The 24536-nt window shown below is 44.0% G+C and overlaps 1 protein-coding gene across 1 annotated transcript; it reads left to right on the top strand.

Moving 5' to 3' along the window:
- LOC102179092 (intelectin-2-like) lies at window positions 12511-22968 on the top strand. The gene is made up of 8 exons (XM_018046385.1): window positions 12511-12677; window positions 12905-12968; window positions 13580-13690; window positions 14631-14878; window positions 15203-15361; window positions 15763-15883; window positions 17166-17269; window positions 22697-22968. Exons 1-8 carry the CDS (start codon window positions 12666-12668, stop codon window positions 22847-22849), a joined length of 972 nt encoding a protein of 323 aa, XP_017901874.1. The 5' UTR covers window positions 12511-12665; the 3' UTR covers window positions 22850-22968.

The raw sequence follows: 24536 nt of genomic DNA, 5'->3' as shown, positions 1-24536 counted from the left end.
TGCATGTGCTATGCAGTAGGTCCTTGTTGGTTATACATTTTGAATATAGCAATGTGTACGTGTCCTTCCCAAACTCTCTGACTATCTCTTCAGCTGTCAGCAACCATAAGTTCGTTTCCTAAGTCTGATTCATCACCATTTCTTTGGTTAGGAACATCACCAAAGAAAAAAATGTTTATCATCTCTTATGGTTGTCACCCTGCTTATTTAACTTCTATGCAGAGTACATCATGAGAAACGCTGGGCTGGAAGAAGCACAAGCTGGAATCAAGATTGCCGAGAGAAACATCCATAACCTCAGATATGCAGATGACACCACCATTATGGCAGAAAGTGAAGAGGAATTAAAAAGCCTCTAGGTGAAAGTGAAAGAGGAGAGCGAAAAAGTTGGCTTAAAGCTCAACATTCAGAAAACTAAGATCATGGCATCCAGTCCCATCGCTTCATGGGTAATAGATGGGGAAACAGTGGAAACAGTGTCAGACTTTATTTTGGGGGGGCTCCAAAATCACTGCAGATGGTGATTGCAGCCAGGAAATTAAAAGACGCTTACTCCTTGGAAGGAAAGTTATGATCAACCTAGATTGCATATTGAAAAGCAGAGACATGACTTTGCCAACAAAGGTCCATCTAGTCAAGGCTATGGTTTTTCCAGTGGTCATGTATGGATGTGAGAGTTGGACTGTGAAGAAGGCTGAGCACCGAAGAATTGATGCTTTTGAACTGTGGTGTTGGAGAAGACTCTTGAGAGTCCCTTGGACTACAAGGAGATCCAACCAGTCCATTCTAAAGATCAGTCCTGGGTGTTCATTGGAAGGACTGATGCTGAAGCTGAAACTCCAATACTTTGGCCACCTCATGCAAAGAGTTGACTCATTGGAAAAGACCCTGATGCTGGGAGGGATTGGGGGCAGGAGGAGAAGGGGACGACAGAGGATGAGATGGCTGGATGGCTTTACTGACTCAGTGGACATGAGTTTGGGTAAACTCCAGGAGTTGGTGATGCACAGGGAGGCCTGGCGTGCTGCAGTCATGGGGTCACAAAGAGTCGGGCACGACTGAGTGACTGAACTGAACTGAGGGTTAGTTCTCTGGTAGTCTAGGGTCTTGGAGTCAGTGCTCCCACTCCAAAGTCTCAGGGCTGGATCTTTGGTTAGGAATGATGTTCCACAAGTGGTTTGTTATGGCGTTAAGTGAGATTAAAACAAATATCCAAAAACAAGAAACCAAAGATGAACCCCAGAAAATGGCAGTTACAAAATCAGACAAGTAATAATTAAAATAATGGAATATACACATATACATATACTCCCATAAGCAAGGTCAAAACAGTCCAACAACAACAATAAAAAATGTACAGTAGATTGACCTGGCAAACAAAGGAAATAAAAGATCATATTTACCAGTTAAGAAGAAAACTAACCGAAGCACAAACTGGAAAACAAAACTAAAGCAAGGTGCCAAGTGGCGAATAAAAGAATGAAGACAAAATTAACAAATACGTTGAGAGGAAAGGAAAGAAAGAAAATAAAGAAAGAACAGATATCCAAAGTTAAATAGAGGTAGATGAAGGAGATTTATATGCATTAAAGATTAACTGCAAGGGGAAAAGAACAGTAGGAAAGGCAAACAAAGGAATAAATATAGAAAAAGTTTAATAGGTTAAAAAAATTAAAAATTAAAATTATAAAAAACAGAAATGAAAAAAAGGAAGAAGAAAGAAAAAAGAAAAAAAAAAAAGGAAAATTTCACGGAAGTGCAAAAGCCCAACGTAGAGGCAGAGGTTTATAGCAACAATAAAAAGTGTGACTGAATGTACATATATACATATATACCCATAAGTAAAATCAAAACAGTCCAACAAAAGTAAAGTACAATTGATTGACCTGGATAACAAAGGAAACCAAAAAGTATATCTATCAGAACAAAACTAACTAAAGCACAAACTGGAAAACCAAACTAAAGCAAGGTGCCAACTGGGGAATAAAGCAGTGAATATAAAACTAAAAAATGTTGAGAAGAAAGGAAAGAAAGAATGGATATACAACGTCAAATAGAGGAAGATAAGATTTATATACATGAAAGATTGACTGCAAGGGGAAAAGAACAGGAGGAAAAGTAAACAAAGGAATAAATGTAGAAAAAATAATAGATTTGAAAACTTAAAAATTAAAATTAAAAAGAGAGAGAGAGGGAAAAAAAAGGAAAACTCCACAGAACAGCAAAAGCCCAACGTAGAGGCAGAGGTTTATAGCAATGATAAAAAATGTGACTCAGGAAAAAAAAGCTCAAATCTTGATTAGATTTCATAATGCCAATAAAACCAACAACTACAACAGAGAGGGAAAAAGAGGGGGGAAAATCCAAAAGAATCTACAGAACAAGTCAAAACATAAGAATAATAGTAAATGCTTTTCTTGAGTCACTGCTGTCAGAGTCGTTCCCCTCTCTGGGAGTCACAGTCCACCTCACCTCCCTAGGATGCCCTCCAACAGCGTGCTGATCTCTAGACCTGCTGTGAGGGCAGCTCAGATTCTAATCTGGTCCTACTCCTGTGTGTTCTTGCCTCCAGTGTCCATAGCTATCAGAACTTCTTTTGTGGGAGCTCTCAATGACCTTTTGTACATTCCGTAGACACAGAGTCTGCCTAGTTGATCGTGTGGATTTAATATGCAGCTTGTACAGCTGGCGGGACGGTTTTGGGTCTTCTTCCTTAGCCACACTGCTCCTGAGTTTCAGTTGTGGTTTTATTTCCACCTCTACATGTGGGTCATCCACTGGAGTTTCCTCCTAAGGCTGCCCTGGAGGGCTTGAGTTTGCCCCTGTGAGGGCCAGGTGTGGAGGTGGTGCAGCTACTTGGGTCACAGGGGTTCTGGCAGCACCAGGTACTCCGGGGGGTTGGCGGCTAGGGCAGCAGGGAATACAGTGCTCTAGGAGGGCATGGCAACCAGTAATGGCCAATACCCTCCAGTATTCTTGCCTGGAGAACACCTCTCCCTGACAGAGAAGCCTGGCAGGCCACAGTCCACAGGGTCACAGAGCTGGACATGACCCAAGCCACCCTGTGTGCATAGACGCAAGGTGTTTTTTGCCTGTGGCAGCTCTGCCCCAGTGAGAGTTGAGCATGAAGGTGGTGCAGCTGCTTGACTTGCAGGGACCCTGGTGGCGCCAAGTGTGCAGGGACATGGACTGCCCCTGCCGCAGGAGTTATGGCCCTATCAGAGTCTTTTTTCAAGCCTTTTGTAGCTGGCGATCAGAAGGGCTCTTTGGCCAGTCTTTCTCCATAGCTCTGCTTGTTCAGGCACTTAGAGGGCTCCCTTGACTGGGGTCCTTCTCTGTTGTTTGGCGCATCAGGCACATAGAGTGGTCCCCCTGGCTGGGGTCCTGCTCTGTAGATCGGCTCATTAGTCACTTAAAGGGGCACCCTGGGTGGTGTCCTACTCTGAAGTTCAGTGCATCAGGCATTTGACGGGCCAGCCTCTCTATTGTTCAGCTGCTGATGGCGGGTCTGGGGAGAGAGAGGCTATAGCGATGGCCCCACCCCCATGCATGACTCAGCAGTATCATCTTGCTTCCATGGTTGCCCGGCTTTTCTCCACAGGCATTTCCCACCACAATCTCCTCCCCCACATCCCCTCAATCTGTCTCTCTGCAGTCAACAGCAGCCCTCGCCCTGGGATTGCTCCAGAATACCTAAATTCCAGCTCCCAGCTGCTGTGCCTTCCCAGGGGACCTGTGTCCCTGTCTGGGGTATGTATGGCTGCAGCAAGGACTGTCTGATTTTACCACAGATCAGCTGTTTCATTCTCAGCCTTAAATGTTTCTCCTCTGACTCAGATGCCCCGATGTGGGGATGGGACGCCCGCTTCACTTCCCCCGCCCTCCGAGGGCAGGTCCAGTCCTACCAACACTCCTGTTTCTCCCCCTGGTTCCTTCATCCTACTGAGTTTTGTGTGGTCCTATATATTCTTTTCCGCTAGTCAGGTACGCGTGTCCACTCTCAGCTGGTGTTCTGTATGCAGTTCTGTGTCTGAAGGTGTATTCCTGATGTTTCCTTGGAGAGAGATGTAGTCCATGTCCACCTACTCCTCTGCCATCATCTCCTCCATCACTTTAGTTTTTAGAAATATTTACTATTGCAGAATAGCTCTTTAAAATTAGTTCTGCTAAAATTTTGTTGTATTGCCAGAGAAATGTCTTGAAATTTGAATGTACACCACCATGATAATTTATAGTGTGGGTAGGCATTGACTTTAAAAACTTAAGGACCAACTGGTGATCCCTGGAAGCAGGGACGTTTTGGGCAGTGGTGGCATCCCCAGATCCTGTTGTCATCTGAGCCCTCTTCTCTCCTCTCAAGCCCACAAGCCGTTAGACACAAAGCCATAAGACTTCCAGTAGGAATGGCCCACCCCTGCAGGTGTGGGTGCCTCCTGGGAATTTTGCAATTCTCATAATACATCCCAGAAATATTACTAATGAAGAAGATATTTAACACAAAAGAACATAAAATTATTTTTTGCAATCAAGAGGGCCCAAGTAGAATAACTAGTCTTGGGAGGTAGAGAATTAAATCACAAGCAGAGGTCAGATTCACTGATTTGATAATAATATACTGAGATTTTACGCGCACCAAGTCACGTGATAAATTCCAGAAGAAGGCAGGTAGATTTGAAAACAGAGGGGAATAACACTAATGCTTTATTCTTGTCAAGATCAGGGGTTGACAAACCATTGCCCATGACCTGTTTTTTTATGGCCAGTGAGCTGAGCATGGGTTTACATATTTAAAGGTTGGGAATTCTCTGGTGGTCCAGTGGTTAGGACTCCAAGTTTTCACTGTCAAGGGCCCGGGTTGGGGAGCTAAGATCCTGCAAGCCATGTGGCATGGCCGGGGAGGCAGAAGTGATTACATTACCATTATTTCTAAATTATTTTCTAGGTTTAGTAAAACTAAGATCAAGATTCCACAAAGTCACCATTGTTCAATTTCATTAATAATCAAAGAAATGTAGATGACAAGTTTGCTTTTTTAAAAAAAAATGGAAACTCACAAAAACATGATAAATCATAGTAGTGAACTCAGCGCATCATTCCAATCCCAGTTTTTCCCCTTTCTTCTAATGTCAGTACAAAATGTTAAAATTCTGAGACTCCTTAGTATCTAGAGTTGCCATGATACAAGTGCCAGTGAGTAGAAGTCTAAATGTTCTTTGTTCATCCTTTATTCTTCTTTATCCCTGGAAACAGATAGGATGATTGGAGAGACAGTGACCATTCTGTGATCAGGAGGCTGAAAAAAAATTATGTGCATTAGAAGGTGAAGTAGGAATATCAAAGAAGTCAAGTATCCTCTTAAAGTAGTTGAGTCTCACACTAGTCCTTCATTGCCTACCCCTGGAATTTTTATTTTGTGATAAATGAATCCACTGAATTATTTAAGCTGCTGTGATAGGTTTTTCTATTATTTGCAGCCAAATATAATCTTTGACAAGAGGTTCAGGAAATGGACTCTTACGAAATTCTCTGGTGGTCGAATGCTCTGGTGGTCTAGTGGTTAGGACATCATGCGTCCACTGCAGGGGGCATGGGTTCTCTCCCTGGTTAAGGAACTAAGATCCTTCAAGCCACACAGTGAAGTAAAAAAGAAAAAGAAAAAAAACAAAAACAAAAACAATGGACTCTTTTAGGACAGAATGGTAGTTGCCAGAGGAGGAGTGGGGTGGGAGAGTGAAACAGATAAAGGGGATTAAGATGTATAAATTTCCAGTTATAAAAAAAAGTAAGTCATGGGGATATAATGTAGGGCATTTGTTAACTTTGTAAGGTGACAGATGGTAACTAGACTTACTGTGGTGACCATATTGCAGTTGATATTGCAGACCATAATTTTTGAATTGCTATGTTGTATACCTAAAACTAATAGAGTATGTCAATTACGCCTCTTAAAAAAAGAGAAATAAATAGATCCTCTAATTCTCTACAGGTAGAAAGAAAAACTGGCAGAAAGTTCCAGGTGTACAATACATTAAAAAGTGTTCATAAGTGTATTTAGTCCAAATCATGGTTCCTGAAATTTACCTGGCCCTTAGAAATTTATTAATATATCAGAGTCTTAGTTTTTTTTTAAACTGAATACAGGTCATACAGACATTAATAAAGTATAGATAATAATAGTAAAGTCCTCACTTGTTGTTTTTATGAATATTAAATGAAATAGCATTACAGCCCTTAAAAGAGTGCCTGGATTGTCATAACTGCTTGATACTTGTTAACTATTATTATATTCTTAAGAGTTTTGAAAAGTCTCCTTCAATTCTGTTTTACTCTATTATTAAAAAGAGATTTTGGGACACTTTTGCTGAATAATCACTATACTGTGAATTGTGGTAAACTCTGAAACAGATGAAAACAATATGTTCCTTGGGTTGTAGAGTACAGTGGGATGGAGGGTGAAGTCAAGGGAATGGCAGGGAGAGACGTACATGTAAGCAAATTATTCAAGCACTATGAGTACACTTTTTTCCTACACAACCCAAGAGATTAATGCATTAAAAACATTATTAGTTTAAGTTTTAGGACACACAGTGTATGAAGATGTAATTTTGTGGCATCAGCAACAGAAAGGGGTGGGGACAGAGCTATAAAGAAACAGAGTTGTATAATATTGAGTTAAGCTGTTAAAATTCAAATACGGCCTTATAACTTTAGCAGGTTACATGTAATCTTCACGTTGAGCACAAATAGTATAGAATATACACAAAAGAACATGAGAAAAGAATTTAAATGTCTCACTACCAAAAATTACCAACTGAACACAAAAGAAGATAGTAATGCAGGTGATGAGAAAGGAGAATCTTTTTTTCTTTTTAGTTGGAGGAGATTTGCTTTACAACGTTGTGTTGGATTCTGCTGTACAACAATGGAGAAATGAAAACTGGTAAGGTGTATAGAAAATGAAAGAAGTAAATCCCCCCTTGTCAGCAATCACTTTAAATATTAATGAGTGAAATTTTCCAGTAAAAAGACAGAGATGGCAGAACGAATTAAACATCATGGTCAGGGCTCCCCCGGGGTCTAGTGGTCAAGAATCTGCCTGCTGGTGCCGGGGACATGGGTTCGACCCCTGGTACAGGAAGACACCACATTCCATGGAGCAGCTAAGCCTGTGTGCCACACCTATGGAAGCCCACACACGTAGAGCCTTCGCTCCACAAGAGCAGCCGCCGCAATGAGAAGCCCGCACACCACAAGCGGAGAGTACCCTCGCTTGCTGCACCTGGAGGAAGCCTGTGCATGCAGCAAAGACCCAGCAGAGCCGAAAGCTAAAAAAAGGTCATGATCCAACTCTAGGATGTCTCCAAGAGACTCATTTTAGATGTGAAGATGCAAAGAGACTGAAAGTGAATAAAAGTGAACGGCAGGAAAAAGATAGTCCATGCCAATATTAATACTAATATCAGACAAAATAGATTTAAAAAAAAGTAGCAAGAGACAAAGGACATTATACATTTATAAAGTTCAGCACAGCAAAATGATACAGCAATTATAAACATTGATACAACTAATAACATACCATTATAATATATAAAGCAGAGATGGACATAACTGAGAGAGAGTTCTACAGCAGGCATGCAGCCCCAAAGGGAAAGAGGTGGGAAACTTGATAACAAACCAGAACAGCCCCTGAGTTCTCCTTCCAAAGAGCAGAGGAACTTTCCCTTATCTCTCCCTATTCCCTGTTAAGTTGGGATCCTTTCCTTGTTTTATAAAGTCCCTGGGGATTGCTGCTGGGTCTTTTAGGAGGAAAACCCAGCGGTGCCTCTGACCACATATTTTGCCCCATGGAGATGAGAACAGGTTGTCTCAGGACTAGACCAGGCTCAACACAGAATCATAACTTAGGGCTTGTCACAAAGTTTATTTCCTTCTATGGGAAACAAGAAAAAGTTGTTACAAAATTGAAAAAAAATTTTCTCATTAAAAATTAAAAAGCAAAAATAGAACATATGTCATCAGTATTATTTTACATGAAAGGTATTTTAACAACACCAAAATAGAAAGGCCATAGTCACAGAGTAAACGTAGTTTTTTAGCTTGAATATATCTAGTTCCATAGAAAACCTATATTTTTGTTCTTATATTTTTTATGTTGTATACCTAATACTGTCATGACCTGCCCCAATCTTCAGATGTCAATTTGTGAATCTTTGGTTTAGTACAAACCCCTCTCATGATCAAAAAGTGTGACATTAATCATACTCTGGAGATAGTGAGCTCTTCAAGAACAAATTTTTATCTCCCTTTTCCAGTAACAAACTCAACTACTTCCTTGTATATAATTTCATAATTTTAAGATAAGCTTTTATTATGTACCTGATTTTACTGCATTTCAAATATTTATTTATCTTGTATGCAATTATTAAGAAAAAGTTGGTTGTTTCCCTTGTTTACTAAGCTAACATTTTCTGTTTTGAGGACATGAAGGAAATGAATTACTCAATAAGTCCGGGTGAACTAACATAAAAGAGTTCTCAGATGTATAGGAGTAAGAATTAAGAGAGTTGCAAGAATAGACCATAACTAGGCCTAAAACCTGGGTCTGCCACCAGGATGCAGTGACTAAAAAACAAGCTTTCAGTACCCCATACACTGTTATATTCTGTAAGACTGAAATTCTAGCGTAGGGTTAAACCAAGATGGGGTTTTAAGTGAGCAATGGGTATGGGGACAATTTTTTAAAGGAGTGTAGTTTTAATTTGAAATTTTAATGCAAATTGTTCCTTTGAATATATAAATTAAGATGTAAAAATCAGATTTCATATTCTTAAAAAACACTAAAATATGTTCAGTTCAGTTCAGTTCAGTGGCTCAGTCGTGTCCGACTCTCTGTGACCCCATGAATCGCAGCACGCCAGGCCTCCCTGTTCATCACCAACTCCCGGAGTTCACTCAGACTCACGTCCATCGAGTCAGTGATGCCATCCAGCCATCTCATCCTCTGTCGTCCCCTTCTCCTCCTGCCCTCAATCCCTCCCAGCAGCAGAGTCTTTTCCAATGAGTCAACTCTTTGCATGAGGTGGCCAAAGTACTGGAGTTTCAGCTTTAGCATCATTCCTTCCAAGGAAATCCCAGGGCTGATCTCCTTCAGAATGAACTGGTTGGATCTCCTTGCAGTCCAAGGGACTCTCAAGAGTCTTCTCCAACACCACATTTCAAAAGCATCAATTCTTCGGCGCTCAGCCTTCTTCACAGTCCAACTCTCACATCCATACATGACCACAGGAAAAACCATAGCCTTGACTAGACGGACCTTAGTCGGCAAAGTAATGTCTCTGGTTTGGAATATGCTATCTAAGTTGGTCATAACTTTTCTTCCAAGGAGTAAGCATCTTTTAATTTCATGGCTGCAGTCACCATCTGCAGTGATTTTGGAGCCCCCAAAATAAAGTCTGACACTGTTTCCACTATTTCTCCATCTATTTCCCATGAAGTGATGGGACTGGATGTCATGGTCTTCGTTTTCTGAATGTTGAGCTTTAGGCCAACTTTTTCACTCTCCACTTTCCCTTTTATCAAGAGGCTTTTTAGTTCCTCTTCACTTTCTGCCATAAGGGTGGTGTCATCTGCATATCTGAGGTTATTGATATTTCTCCCAGCAATCTTGATTCCAGCTTGTGTTTCTTCCAGTCCAGCGTTTCTCATTATTATACCCCAAATATTGGTATTTTGGAACTTGAGAGCACAGTAATTCAGAATGTCAGTACATGAATGAATGTCTGGAAACATACTCAGTCTAAACGTAATTAAAAAGGTATTGCTTTATTCTCCCAAATTTTACTAGTAAAATTTTAGAAGTTTGATATGTAGTGCAGGAATAATATTTCTCAGCTCCCTCAGTTGCTAGGTTGTGTTTTTGCCACTGCTTACTATACTGCGGACTTCCCTGGTGGCTCAGACGGTAAAGCGTCTGTCTATAATGTGGGAGACCCAGGTTCAATCCCTGGGTCATGAAGATCCCCTGAAGAAGGAAATGGCAGTCCACTCCAGTACTATTGCCTGGAAAATCCCATGGACAGAGGAGCTTGGTAGGCTACAGTCCATGGGGTTGCAAAGAGTCGGACATGACTGAGTGACTTCATTCACTCACTCACTCACTACTATATTGTGCGTGAGATACTAAATAGTATATACTTGTTCTTGACTAAAGAGAACAGGGACAAAGATTTTGGGAGTGGTATGTATCTGTATCTATCTGTCTGGAGGAGGAAATGGCAACCAACTCCAGTATTCTTTTATTTATTTATTTATTTATTTTTTTAATTTTAAAATCTTTAATTCTTACATGCGTTCCCAAACATGAACCCCCCTCCCACCTCCCTCCCCATAACATCTCTCTGGGTCATCCCCATGCACCAGCTCCAAGCATGCTGTATCCTGTATCAGACATAGACTGGCGCAACTCCAGTATTCTTACCTGAAAAATTCCATGGACAGAGGAGCCCCCGAGGCTATAGTCTATGAGTCACAAAGTGTCGGACACGACTGAACGACTAACACACACACACACACACACACACACACACACACACAGTGCTTCTGTGTGTGTGTGTCCTGATAGAAGATAATTTATCAAGGAAATTTTTCCATACCACTTGCCTGTTGAAGACCCAGAATTAATTATTCTTTTAACTCCTGCTTGCAAAATGACCGCCTTTTCTCCCAGACCCTGCCCTTTGTAGTACAGAACCAAGGCAGCCGACTCTCGCAGTGCTGACGTTGTTTCCCTGAGGTCTGCCTTTAATGCCCCAGTGCAGTCTGTACATCTCACACCTCTTGAGATACCACAGGCAACGCATTTAGCATTTCCCCTAAAAAAGAACACAGAATGCCATCCTTTCAACCTTAAAGATTAGTTTCCTCATCAGACATAAACATACCACCAAGCCAGGGCCCCATATTTGCGTTATTTCCTGAGGCTGGAAAAAGGATGATGTGGACTTGTGCCCTGCCTGGTAAAGGCTTCAGCCTGAAACTGACCCTTTCTGCTCACATTATTTGGCTAGAACAAGTCCCATGGCCCACTTAACTTCATAGAGAAGTGGCATCGTCTTTCTGGTGCCTCCAGAAAGAAGAGAATTAATCACAGTGAACAACCCAAATGACTACCTGAGAAATTCCCTGAATAATTGGTATTAGTGGTCATTTCCCTATGGCTGTAGCACACAGCAGAGATATATGGGAGACAGATCAGTCTTCTCTCCATCTCTCTCTTCAACTCTGTCCTCTCTGAAAACAAATTCAGATGGTTGTGATACAGTAGAGTGCATGGCTAAGTGTAAGTTATTAATAACAATCCAGGCCTTGGATTAGATAGGGGTTTGTATGTGTAAGGCATTTGCCTTCCTCGGCACTGAACAAACATGATGGCTCCTGTATCTTGGACAGCAAAGAGATGTGGGGCTGGAGGCCCAGGAATGAGAGGAAGTAATGTCCTGAACACCAGCAACTGATCCCTCAGAGCAGCCGCAGCAGCAGAGGTGGCAGAAATGAGGTATCATAGGGTCAGTGGTCAGCCAGAGTCTGGGCAGTGGACAGTGCTGAAAGGAATTGGGCTGGCATGGGTGTGGAATGGGGCTGTAGAACATTGTAAGCAGGTGTAGAACATACCCTGGGGATTGTGGGCTTCAAATGTGGACAAGAAATCTCCTAATACTGGGAGGGAATGAAAGCCAGAGAAATTTCAGTTTACTATGGATGCTAGTTGAGCTGAGTGGAACTCCCAGGCTGGTGGACCCTAGCAAGTTACACTGCTACACTGAAAAGAGTGAATGGTAATTGTACTGTGGTGATATAAGAGAATATCTCTATTAATAAAATACAGACTTACCTATGGGAACGAGCCTTTGCTCAGAAAAAAAGTGTTGTGTAAGTTTGCGTATGAATACAGAGAGAGGGTATATATGATAACGTAAACCACAGGTGGATCTAGGTAAATGCTATATTTGTGTTTATGAACTATTTTTATTTTTACCACATTCTGTAAATTTTCAATTATTTCTAACCCCAAACAAATAAAAGAATGAGATGACAGTGTGACATCACATAATTAGGGGTTGGAAAAAGGCCTTAGTAGGACAGGAGAGTATCCATCAGCTTCTCCAGGGGGTGGGGGTGTCAGGGCGGGCTTCATGGAGAAGTCTCAGGAGAGACTGGAAGGATGCGACCTGACGGAGGTGTGTGAGGCCCGGGAGCATCTGACTGAGGCAGGAGGAGGACAGGCTGCAGGGGAGAACCGTGAGGTCCCGTCCATCCCGAGAGGCTGCTATGGAAGGGAGCACCGTGTGAGTGTCGCCTGTGTGACCCAGAGTGCTGCCTCCTGCCCCTCGAGCCAGTCACAATTCCTTCTCATTGCCTGGGCCTGAGGCTCAGGAACCTTCAAAGGAAGAATGCTCGAGGGCGGGGCCTGCAGCCCAAAGGAGGCTGGGATGGGCAGGGCCCATATGCTCAGCACTTTATCTACCTCAGACCTCCCTGCAGAGGCAGTAGCTCTGAGACTGCTCCTGGTTGGGTGCTCTCAGCTCCTGGCATCTGTGAGGAAGGAAGCAGGGAGCTAGCTCTCTGTGCTGAGCCCGAGACAGGATCCCAGTGTGTGGGGAGCCACAATGCCAGCTGAGGTCTGGTCTTGGTCTTAGGGATGGGGAGCTTCAGAGAAAGGAACCTGTAGCCTCTTAAGGATTTGAGGGTTGGATGGGGTGGGGTCTATTCCAGGAGGTTCCAGAGTGCCCAGAATGCCATTACTTTCCATTTGAGTTCTCCTTACTCAGGGAGTTCAAAGAGAAAGGATGGAAGGGAGCGAAAGGATGAACCAGCCAATGACCGTGTGCATCTCCTTTCTACTCAGGGGACAGGAGTCAGGTTTTACCTCCTGCTGTTCCTCTCTGTGGCCACCAGAGGGCCGAGTGCAGGTAAGTCACTCAGGAGCAGCAGTTTCATCAGCTCAGATGTGCAGTGGAGCAGAGAGTAGAACCAGGCTGGATGCTGAAGTCCTGGCCTAGAGGGGGAGTCATGGAGGTGCAGAGAAGCCACACTTTGCAGCCAAATTGAGCTGTGGCCAGAGTGTTGATTGCTGTCTCTCTGGATGTGTGGTCTGAGGCTAAGGCCTGTCCTGGGCTCCATTTGTGCCTCTGTGTGGCTGAGGGGGCTCAGGGGAGCCATGGTGGTGAAATTGTGCTTCCTTCTAGCAGCTCCTGCTCCTATGGCTTTGGCCTTGGGGTTCCCAGAGGGTGCCTGGTGGTCAGGGCTGTGTTCAGGGAACGTCCTTCCCTAGTCTTCATCCTCACAATTCCATTGATCACAGTAGGCATAATGAGAGCTTTTGGGTTTAATTGTTTGTGGAGAAGAATGCAAGTGTTGAGTACGCAGTAGATTGTGGTCAGCTAGTCTTAGCTGACAGAATCCTGACACCTGGGGCCTCACCGCCTAGTGATGAGCCTGTGAAGTGGGAAGGGGCTAGGAGCCAATGGCCAAGAAGGCTAGTGTGAGCGGCATGAAACAGAATTATCCTCACATCCTCTAGCAGGGACGCTTTCTGTTGACAATTTCCGGAAGGAGGAAACCTGTGATCCTTACCTGTCATTCCTTCCAAGAAGCTGCAAGGAAATCAAAGAAAGATGCCGTAAAGCAGGTGGTGAGTAATAACCCAAGTCAGCATCCTTTCCTTTTAACCACTTTTTAGCTAAACAGATCTTGGTCATGGAGATCAAGAAGGGGTGTGCCTACCTCTCCTGTCTGCCCTTACTCAAGCTTCCAGCCCAGGAGATTTCTATTGAGAATGTGGAGGCTTTTGGGTCCAACCTAGTTGTCGGAGACATGATCTTCTGAACACAAGGAGAATGTGATGTTTCTGGTGAGTCTTAGCCTGATGACTATAGCTCCAGTGAGTGTAAGATTTTTCCCTGCTTGTAAGGTGAGAAGTTAGTTCTGCCCTAGTGTCATAGATTCTGGTAGAAAACACGAGCCTCCAGAGGCAGAGACACAGAGCTTGATTACTCACAATGACAGAAGTAGCCAGGGCATCAGCCTTTTCCTGTGGTGATGTTCTGGGTCCCGTCCCATCCCAGTGATGTGAAAAGGGCCAGGAGATATCTGGCCATGTAGTTTGTTTGCCAAGCAGCTCCTAAATTGGGTTCATCAAGCAAATGTAAGCCTTTTCGGATAAGAGAGTTTATTTTCTCTGGGGCTGAGTACAAGGAAGAACTCTGCAGTTAGGGAATCTGAATCTCATATAATGGGCAGCGACCATGCCTGCCCTTACCTCTGAGTTGCAGAGGCCACATCCTGATGTAGACTTGAGATGTGGTCAGGTGTGATTTCTGGCCTCTTCTGGCCAGAAGGCTCTGTCCCGAGGGAGGTAGATCTCTGTCTCCTAGGATGTTTGCTCACCAAAGTCTTTGAAAAGGTAGCATGGAACAAAGGCAGTCAGTGTCCACAGAGAACTGTCCTCAACAAGCGGATGTGTGTGGGAGCCTTCAGGATACATTTCTGACTTCCCAGAGTCTTTGTGGTTGTGAGTCTGAGATGGACCCTGTGCTCTCAGTCAGGGGGTCTCTGGTCGGTTCCCTCTGCAGATGGCCTGTATCAACTCCGCACTGAGAATGGTGTCGTCTACCAGACCTTCTGTGACATGACCTCTGGGGGTGGTGGCTGGACCCTGGTGGCCAGCGTCCATGAGAACAATATGCATGGGAAATGCACAGTGGGCGATCGCTGGTCCAGTCAGCAGGGCAACAGGGCTGACTACCCAGAGGGGGACGGCAACTGGGCCAATTACAACACATTTGGGTCTGCAGAGGCCGCCACCAGCGATGACTACAAGGTACTGAGCACCCAGGTGGGACAGACGGGGAGTGGGGTGCGGCCAGAGTAGAGCATGTGGAAGGGAGGGTGGGAGATAGGGAGCTGGAAGTGGGGCTGGAGAAGATGACAGACAGAAGCCCATGTCTTGAATGACAGCTTCCTCCCACCAAGGCTGTTTGTGTGGTGGGGTCTCATGTCTGCTGGAGGGAAGAGGGGGTCTGGGCACTGATGGGCACCTGTTCCTGCAGACCTGAGCTCTCAGCTCCGCAGAGGACTGTGTGTGTATGTCTTTGGCTGGTAGCACCTCCTGGGCTGGTCAGGCTGAGTGTGTGTCCCTCTGCAGAACCCTGGCTACTACGACATTCAAGCCCGTGACCTGGGCATATGGCATGTGCCCAACAAGTCCCCCCTGAAGCACTGGAGGAAGAGCTCCCTGCTGAGGTACCACACCAACACGGGCTTCTTCCGGAGACTGGGGCATAATCTGTTTGGACTCTACCAGGTACATGGGGCTGCTGGCTGGGGGTTAGGGACCCTATCTTTGGTGAGCAGAGAGTCACGTGGTTGGGATGGGGAGTAAGTCTGCTGTGTCCATATCACTAAGGGCCTCTGCTTGTCTACTACCTCAGGGTCACTATGAACTAGTGTGCTGCCTCTTCCAGAGGAAATGTGAGCCAGACAGGGGAAGAAGCCTAGGGGAGAATATTGGAGGTGGGTAGAGAGTGAAAAGGACAGGGGTCTTGAGGCTGGTTAGGGTCCTAGCTATGTGTGGCAGGGGGGAAATACACCAGTATTATTCATGCTGATTCCTGAATAATGCCACATGAGGTTATTAAAGCCTCTACTGCCCAGAATGGCAGTATCTCTATTGTCTTCCACAAACTGTATTTTGTGTCCCTGCAGAAATACCCAGTGAAATATGGAGCAGGGAAGTGCTGGACTGACAATGGCCCAGCCATTCCTGTTGACTATGACTTTGGTGATGCTGAGAAAACTGCATCTTATTACTCACCGGATAGTCAGCGTGAGTATCTGCTTCCAAAGCCCATTCGTCAGCCCTTCTCTGCACTCTCCAGGAAAGTGTAAATAAGAAAAGTTAATGATCCTTCAGTTCAGTTCAGTTCAGTTCAGTTGTTCAGTTGTGTCCGACTGTTTGCGACCCCATGAATTGCAGCAGGCCAGGCCTCCATGTCCATCACCGTCTCCCGGAGTTCACTCAAACTCACGTCCATTGAGTCAGTGATGCCATCCAGCCATCTCATCCTCTGTCATCCCCTTTTCCTTCTGCCTCCAGTCCCTCCCAGCATCAGAGTCTTTTCCAATGAGTCAACACTTTGCATGAGGTGTCCAAAGTACTGGAGTTTCAGCTTTAGCATCATTCCTTCCAGAGAAATCCCAGGGCTGATCTCCTGTAACCCTAATGATCCTCAGCATTTATTAAACAAGTACAATATGCCAAGCTGTGTTCTAGGTGTGACATGGATTTTTCTTATGTAGCCATCATTAAAAAACTATAAGCTCAGGCTTCTTAACTAATAACCCGGTTTGATTCTTTTTTTTCCTTAGTTTATTTATTTTTAATTTCCCCTTAGTTTATTTATTTTAAACCAATACCATATTGTGTTGGTTTCTGCCATACATCAACATGAATCAACCATAGGTATACATAAGTCCCCTCCCTCTTGAACCTCCTACCCCATTCTGCCCCTCTAGGATGTCACAGAGCCCTAGTTTGAGTTTCCTCAGTCACTGTAAGATTCTTACAAAGTTAAAAGCTAATTAATGTGCACAGGTGAGAACAACTTCCAAAGTAATGAGGAAAATTTGTTTTTGTTATGATGGATAGCTGTTATTGTAAGAAGACCTTTTTAAGCATGATCAAGCCACAGAACTTGTCTTTGGTGGAAAATGAGAGTCATTTTACTTTAAAGTCACAGTAATTGGATGAGAAGTGTGCCAGCAGAGACTGATGGCCACTTCTGATCATTGCTTATTCCTGCTGAACCTCTGGAGGTCTTCTGGCGGATCTGTCAGGGGACTCCCATTTCTCCTATGAGCCTTAGACAGACAAGTGACTTTTGTGAGCCCGAGCCTTTGTCTTCTTGCCCCAGATGGAGGGAGGGTCTCTTCTTTCCCTTTTCAAGGCCAGGATGCAGCCTCCACTGTCAAAAAGTGCTGGGCTCTATGCCCACAGATTGGCTGTGACATGACCTGTTGATTTAGGGAATTGGGGGGCTGGTCAAAGGGAAGATATTTCCAGTTCGTCCTTTGAGTCCTTGGCCTTTTCTCTGCTTCTTCTTTTCCAGGAGAATTTGTTGCAGGATTTGTCCAGTTCAGGGTGTTTAATAACGAGAGAGCAGCGAATGCCCTGTGTGCTGGGGTGAGAGTCACTGGCTGCAACACTGAGCACGTGAGTCTGGGGATGATCCCTGGCTTGTGCGGGCGAGTGTGTGTGTGTGTATATTTGTGTGTGTGTGTGTGCACTTGTCTGGGATGTTTCATGGGGCTTGCGTTTTTACTCTTTTCTGGCATTTTGTAGACATACTTTTTAAATTGTAGCTATTATTTTTTTAATTGAGATTCAATGGATCTATAACATTATATTAGTTTCTGGTATATAGCATAGTGATTCTATGTTTTTATATATTATGAAATGATTACTGTAACAAGTCTAGCTGACACCCACCACTACTCACAGCTGCAAATTCTTTTTTCTTGTGATGAGATGGTTTACCATCTACCTTCTTAGTAACTTTTCAGTGTATAATATAGTATTAGACTAGTGGCACTCTGCTGTACACTACACCCACAGGACTTATTTTATACATGAAGGTTTGGAACATCACTGATGGCCCAGTGATTAGGACTCTGGAATTCTACTGTTGTTGGTGTTCATTTGCTAAGTCATGTCCCTCTCCTTGTGAGCCCATGAACTGCAGCATGCCAGGCTTCCCTGTCCTTCACTATCTCTCAGAGTTTGCTCAAGTTCATGTCCATTGAGTCAGTGATGCCATCCAGCCATCTCATCCTCTGTCGTCCCCTTCTCCTCTTGCCCTCAATCTTTACCAGCATAGGGTCTTTCCCAATGAGTCAGGTCTTTGCTTTAGGTGGCCAAAGTATTGGAGCTTCAGCTTCAGCAACAATCCTTTCAATGAAAATTCAGGGTTGATTTCCTTTAGAACTGAGTGCTTTGCTCTCCTTACTGTCCAAGGGACTCTCAAAAGTCTTCTCCAGCATCACAGTTGAAAAGCATCAATTCTTTGCTTCGCAGCCTTCTTTATAGTTCAACTCTCACATCCATAAATGACTACTGGAAAAACCACAGCTTTGACTACAGGGACCTTTGTCGGCAAAGTGACCCTTTGCTTTTTAACACACTGTCTAGGTTTGTCATAGGTTTTCTTCCAAGGAGCAAGCGTCTTTTAATTTTGTGGCTGCAGTCACTGTCTGTAGTGATTATGGAGTCCAAGAAAATGAAATCTGATGCTGTTCCCACATTTTCCCCACCTATTTGCCATCAAGTGGTAGGATCAGATGCCATGATCTTTGTTTTCTGACTGTTGAGTTTTAAGCCAGTTTTTTTACTCTCCTCTTACCACTTCGTCAAGAGGCTCTTTAGTTCCTCTTCACTTTCTGCCATTAAAGTCGTGTCATCTGTATATCTGAGGTTGTTGACATTTCTTCTGGCCATATTGATTCCGGCTTGTGCTTTATCCAGGCTTGCATTTTGCATGATGTACTCTGGGTATAACTTAAATAAGCAGGCTGACAACATACAGGCTTGATGTACTCCTTTCCCAATTTTGAACCAGTCCATCGTTCCATGTCCAGTTCTAACTGTGGCTTTTTGTCCTGCATGCAGGTTTCTCAGGAGGCAGGTAAGGTGGTCTGATATTCCCATTTCATTAAGAATAGTTCACAGTTTGTGGTGATCCACACAGTCAAAGGCTTTAGCAGAGTCAATGAAGCAGCATAGATTTTTGTTTTTTGAAATTGCCTTTCTTTCTATGATCCAGCGTTATGTCGGCAATTTGATCTCTGGTCCCTCTGCCTTCTCTAAACCCAGCTTGTACATCTCTGGAAGTTCTCAGTTCTCATACTGCTGAAGCCTAACTTGAAGGATTTGGAGCATATCTTGCTGGCATGTGAAATGAATGTAATTGTAGGGTAATTGGACCATTCTTTGGCACTGCCTTTCTTTGGGATTGGAATGAAAACTCACCTTTTCGGTCCTGTGGCCACATTTTCCAAATTTGCTGGCATAATGAGTGCAGCATTTTAACAGCATCATCTTTTAGGATATGAAATAGGTCAGCAGGAATTCCATCACCTCCAGCTTTGTCTGTGTTGATGCTTCCGAAGGCCCTTAAGGCTTTAAGGCTTTCTTATCTCTCCTTGCTATTCTTTGGAACTCTGCATTCAGATGGGTCTATCTTTCCTTTTCTCCTTTGCCTTTTGCTTCTCTTCTTTTCTCAGCTGTTTGTAAAGGCTCCTCAGCAACCATGTTGCCTTTGCCTTTCTTTTTCTTTGGGATGGTTTTGGTCACCACTTCTGGTAAATGTTACGAACCTCCATCCATAGTTCTTCAGGCACTCTATCAGATCCAATTCCTTGAATTTGTTTGTTACTTCTGCTGTATAATCATAAAGGATTTGCTTTAGGTCAAACCTGAATGGCCTAGTGGTTTTCCCTACTTCTTCAATTTGAGCCTGAAGTTTGCAATAAGGAGCTCATGATCTGATCATGATCAGCTCCAGGTCTTGTTTTTGCTGACTGTACAGAGCTCCCCCACCTTTGGCTGCAAAGAATATAATGAATCTGGTTTTGGCACTGACCATCAGGTGATGTCCATGTGCAGAGTTGTCTCTTGTGTTGTTGGAAGAGAGTGTTTGCTATGATGAGTGTGCTCCCTTGGGAAAAGTCTGTTAGCCTTTGCCCTGCTTCATTTTGTACTCCAAAGCCAAACTTGCGTATTATTGCAGATATCTCTTGACTTCCTAGATTTGCATTCCAGTCCCCATGATGAAAAAGACATCTTTTTTTGGTTTTAGTTTTAGGAAGTCTTGTAGGTCTTCATAGAATCATTCAACTTCAGCTTCTTTGGCATTATTGGTTGGGAGATAGACTTGGATTGCCGTGATGCTGAATGATTTGCCTTGGAAACGAAATGAGATCATTCTGTCATTTGTGAGATTGCACCTAAGTACTGCATTTCAGACTCTTTCATTTACTCTGAGGTCTACTCCATTTCTTCTAAGGGATTCTTACCCAAAGTAGTAGATATAATGGTCGTCTAAATTAAATTCTCCTATTCCCATCCATTTTAGTTCATTGATTCCTAAAATGTCCATGTTCACTCTTGTCATCTCCTGTTTGACCACATGGACCTAACATTTCAGCTTCCTATGCAGTATTGTTCTTTACAGCATTGAGCTTTGCCTTGACCACCAGATACAACCACAACTGGGCATCATTTCCGCTTTGGCTCAGCCCCTTCGTTCTTTCTGGAGCTATTTTTCCATTTTCTCAATAGTATATTGGTCAGCTACCGACCTGGGGGGGTTCATCTTTCAGTGTTATGTCTTTTTGCCTTTTCATACTGCTCATGGTGTTCTCAAGGCAAGCATCCTGAAGTGGTTTGCCATTCCCTTCTCCAGTGGACTACATTTCTCAGGCCCTAATTAGCAGGGACATGTGCTTTAGCCGCTCAGCATAGCTGGATGAGATGCTCAGTGCCCTGGGTCTCCTACTGCTGGTTCACACTGAACGTTTAAACCTTCACAGGCTATCAGATGTCGGTCAATACATGGCTGGGGGTTGAGGCAAAGGCCCTGCTGAAGTGGTTGGGAAGTGGGTCCAGAGAAGGCTGGAGCTGATGCTGGAGGAATCCCAGGAGCAGGGGGCACTAGGCTTCACCACTGCCGCTGGGCACCCTGGAACCAGTCCGCCACCCTGGAGCCAAGAGTCTACTGTGGAGCTGTTCTGCTGCCTGCATCTTCATATTTATATTCCTGATGCTTTGAAGATCAATTTCGCACTGTAGGGGGCCCAACTGGATCCCTAGTTGGGGAACCGAGATCCATAACATGCGTGGCATGAACAAGAAAAAAGAACTGAAAGTTTATACCTTTTGACCACTGGACATAATTTACTGTATTGAAGTTCAATTTAAGTATATTCTCATAGATGATTAGCATTTTTATGTTGTGTTTAAGAAGTATTTCTGTTTGTTGAGGTCACAAAGACATTCTCACATATTCTTAGTAAATTCTAGAAGCTTTTTGTTTTTGTTATTTTTCCAGTCTTGGAGAAGAGAGCACCATAGGTGCATAGGCTGGAGACTGTCTTTGATGGGTATTTTGTGACTGGAGGGGCAAGAAGAAGAGGATGTCAGAAGTATGGGGGGAGAACATTCACTTAGGCCTTCTTCCTTTCATGCCTGTCAGTCTAAGAAATGTGACCCTGAAAGACGTCTTCATTTCCCCCTCAAATATGTTTGCCCATTTGTCAGTCAAAGTGAGGCAACTGTGTCCTCATGAAAGAGCCCTTAGGTTATGATTCTGAGGATAATGCAGGTGTGGGCCCTGGGAGTGGGGTGGGATGTGTCACCCCCGACATTGGCTTCCATGGTGCCTTATCGTGTTCATTCGTGCTCATTTGCATGTACCCTTGCAAGCACTGATTCCATAAAAATACATGATAGAGTACCCACAAAGTGCTTGATATTAGACATGCAAAGCTGACAGTCATTTTAAGGAAATCAGAGTGAATGGTATGGAGACATAAGTGCACGATTGCAATGTGGTATCACCTGTGACAGCAACATAAACAAGGGGCCCGGGGCAGAAAATGTAGGAGTTTCTACCTCTAATGAGGGCACAGAGCCGATTCTCCAAGTTGGTGACATTTTCGTTGAATCTCAAAAGCTGTGTGTAGAGTTCAGCAAGTAACAAGGGCAGAAAGATGCCTGTCTAGCATGAGTGACTAGTGTTTTCAGAATCACAGGTGTTTGAGAGACCGTGGGGGTGTTGAAGGGCCCTTGAGAGGTCGTTTGCTTTTGGAGCATCTTGTGCATTTATTTAGAAGCAGGAGCTGAAGCTGGAAAAGTCCAAGGAGGCAGGGTAAGCAGGGCCTTTTTCCATTCTGTCCAGGGTGTAGATTTCATGTGGTAGAAGATGTGACTCATAGGAGGATTTTGACAGAGGAGTGACCTGACCACCTTTGATGATTCTATGATGATGTCCAGCCAAGTGGAGGACATGGATCCAAGAGCAGGGGAATTAGGGGCAGGGAGGCAATGAGGCAGGTGTAAAGCTGCAGATGTGAAATGCTGAGGACCTGAGCCAGGGTGTTCAAGGCCAATAAGAGAGAGAATCACCTTTGTTTTGCTCAACTGGAGTGTCAGATCTAGCGATATGTAGATGGAGACATGCGGCTGCAGTTGCTGTGGGGTTTCAAGCACAGACAATATGGACCTGACTTCCGAGATTTAGGAGTCTCTTGACATTGTATGATTATGCTGATACTAGCAGAAGTCATGGGAGAAGATGAGCCATCATCAGGGACTGTGGTGTGGCCAGAACCGTGGGGAATAGCATTTGGGAGAATCAGTTGAGGGAAAAGGGTGAGCTGAAAGGCCTGAGAATAAATATGAAGGAAGGTAGAAAGGGATTCAGGAAAGAACATGATTTCAGAGTCCACTGGAGGGAGGATTTCTGGCAGGGGAGTGGTAAGGCCAAGTAGGAGGAGGACCAAAGATTCCAGGGGGTTTAAAGATTAAGATCTCCGTGGTGTGCACAGCCAACCCCTCACTGTGTCTTCTCTCTCTGCCCCCCAGCACTGCATCGGTGGAGGAGGATTCTTCCCAGAGCGCAATCCCTCACAGTGTGGGGATTTCTCTGCCTTTGACTGGGATGGATACGGCACTCACCGGGGTTCCAGCTCCAGCCGGGAGATCACTGAGGCAGCTGCGCTTCTGTTCTACCGCTGAGAGCTGAGTCTATGAGACGGGGAACCCAGCTCCTAAGTCCAGAAACTCAGAGATGGAAAAATGCTTCCATTTTCTCCAACAAGGAAAGGAGAATAAGTTACATCATTTGTGACTCTTAAGATTTTTTGAATTCTTTTTACAAATTGACTGACTCGTGGAAGCTGTATTAAAATAATGCCTCTTATTCTGGTGACTTTTGAATTAGACTTTCTGAGTTGGGAACTCCTAGTCTCAGGTTCCAGAACACAAGTTTGCCCGTCTTTCTAGGCAAATCCTGAGCAAGACTGAGGAGCAAGGCAAAGTTTTTCTCATTAATTTTTCCTGCCATATGGTTATTGTCCAGTTAAATCAAGCTCTCAAAGGAAACATAATGAAGAAAAGATGAATATTATTTAGATTCTGTAGGAAAAAAGTTGGATAGTTGAGAGTACCCATTTCCTTTATTTCTCTAGCTTTGACAGTTAAGATATTGTCCCTAAAATGATTCTAGTATGAATTGCAATGTGTGTGTGTTGGGGAGGGTTGTCTCAGCTCCAAGAAATGCACTGACAGCTAGGTGGAGGTCATACAATTCCACTCAGTGTTGACCCAGTCTACTATGAGAAGTCCTCAGATCCCACGTGTGAATGGCTCAGTCCTTGGATCTGCCCCCTGGATCCCCCACTTCAGACACCAGTTGCAAGTCCGGAAGGACTGGCTATATATTTGAAGGTCCAATGAATCCCTTCTTTGGTTCCACTAATTTGTTAGAGTGGCTCACAGAACTCAGAAACAGCTGGTGATTGGTGTATTATAAAAAGATAAAAATTGGGAGCTGCTCTATGTAAGAGATGCTTAGGGTGCAGTATGGGACAGTGTAATGCCATGCCCTCTCAGCGCATCACCAATCCTGATTCTCCCATCTGTTCTCCAGTCCAGAAACCCTCTGAACCCACTTCTTTGCGTTTCTTTTTTTTTTTTTTTCTTTCTTTTTAACAAAGTCTTCATTACATAGGCATGATTGATTTAATCATTTACCAGGGCAACTGTTTCCATCTGCAGCCCTTCTTCCCTCCAGGAGGGTCAGAGTTTGTGGTACTGACAGTTCTAACCCTTTAATCATGTGGTTAGTCATCTGGCAACCAGCCTACCTCCTTAGGTGTGATCCAAAAGTTCCTTCACTCACATAACACAACAAACCTTTCTTTTTTTGTTTTGTTTTTTTGCCTTTTTGCTCTGATCACTTAAGAAATCCAAGAGTTTTAGGAACTCAGTGCCAGAAACACAATGAAAACAAAATTGATACTTAGGGTAAATCAGTATCGCACTCCCTAAGGATGTGAATGGCAGGATCTGGGCTCCCGTCTTCAGTTGCTTACTCAACAACAGAGCCACACATTGAATCAGGTCTCAGTGCATGAGAATCCCAGGGATGGGGGGAGCCTGGTGGGCTGCTGTCCATGGGGCCACATAGAGTTGGACACGACTAAAGTGACTTAGCAGCAGCAGCAGCTGCAGCAGCATCTGCACAATGCGAATTCGGTGACAGCAGTTCTGGCCATGAGCCGAGTGCAGTATTTTATTCTGTTTTGTTCAAAACGCAAAACTGATCATAACTTTCCTCACCTCCCATCACTGTACTCTTTCTCCATTGCTCCTTGTGGATTAGAGCAGTGATTCTCAAATAGGGTGGGAAATGGAGGAGATG

This window comes from Capra hircus, chromosome 3, assembly GCF_001704415.2.
Source record: "Capra hircus breed San Clemente chromosome 3, ASM170441v1, whole genome shotgun sequence".
Lineage (NCBI taxonomy): Eukaryota > Metazoa > Chordata > Mammalia > Artiodactyla > Bovidae > Capra > Capra hircus.
Note: the sequence above shows the minus strand (reverse complement) of the source record. Positions and strands in the feature narration are given on the sequence as shown.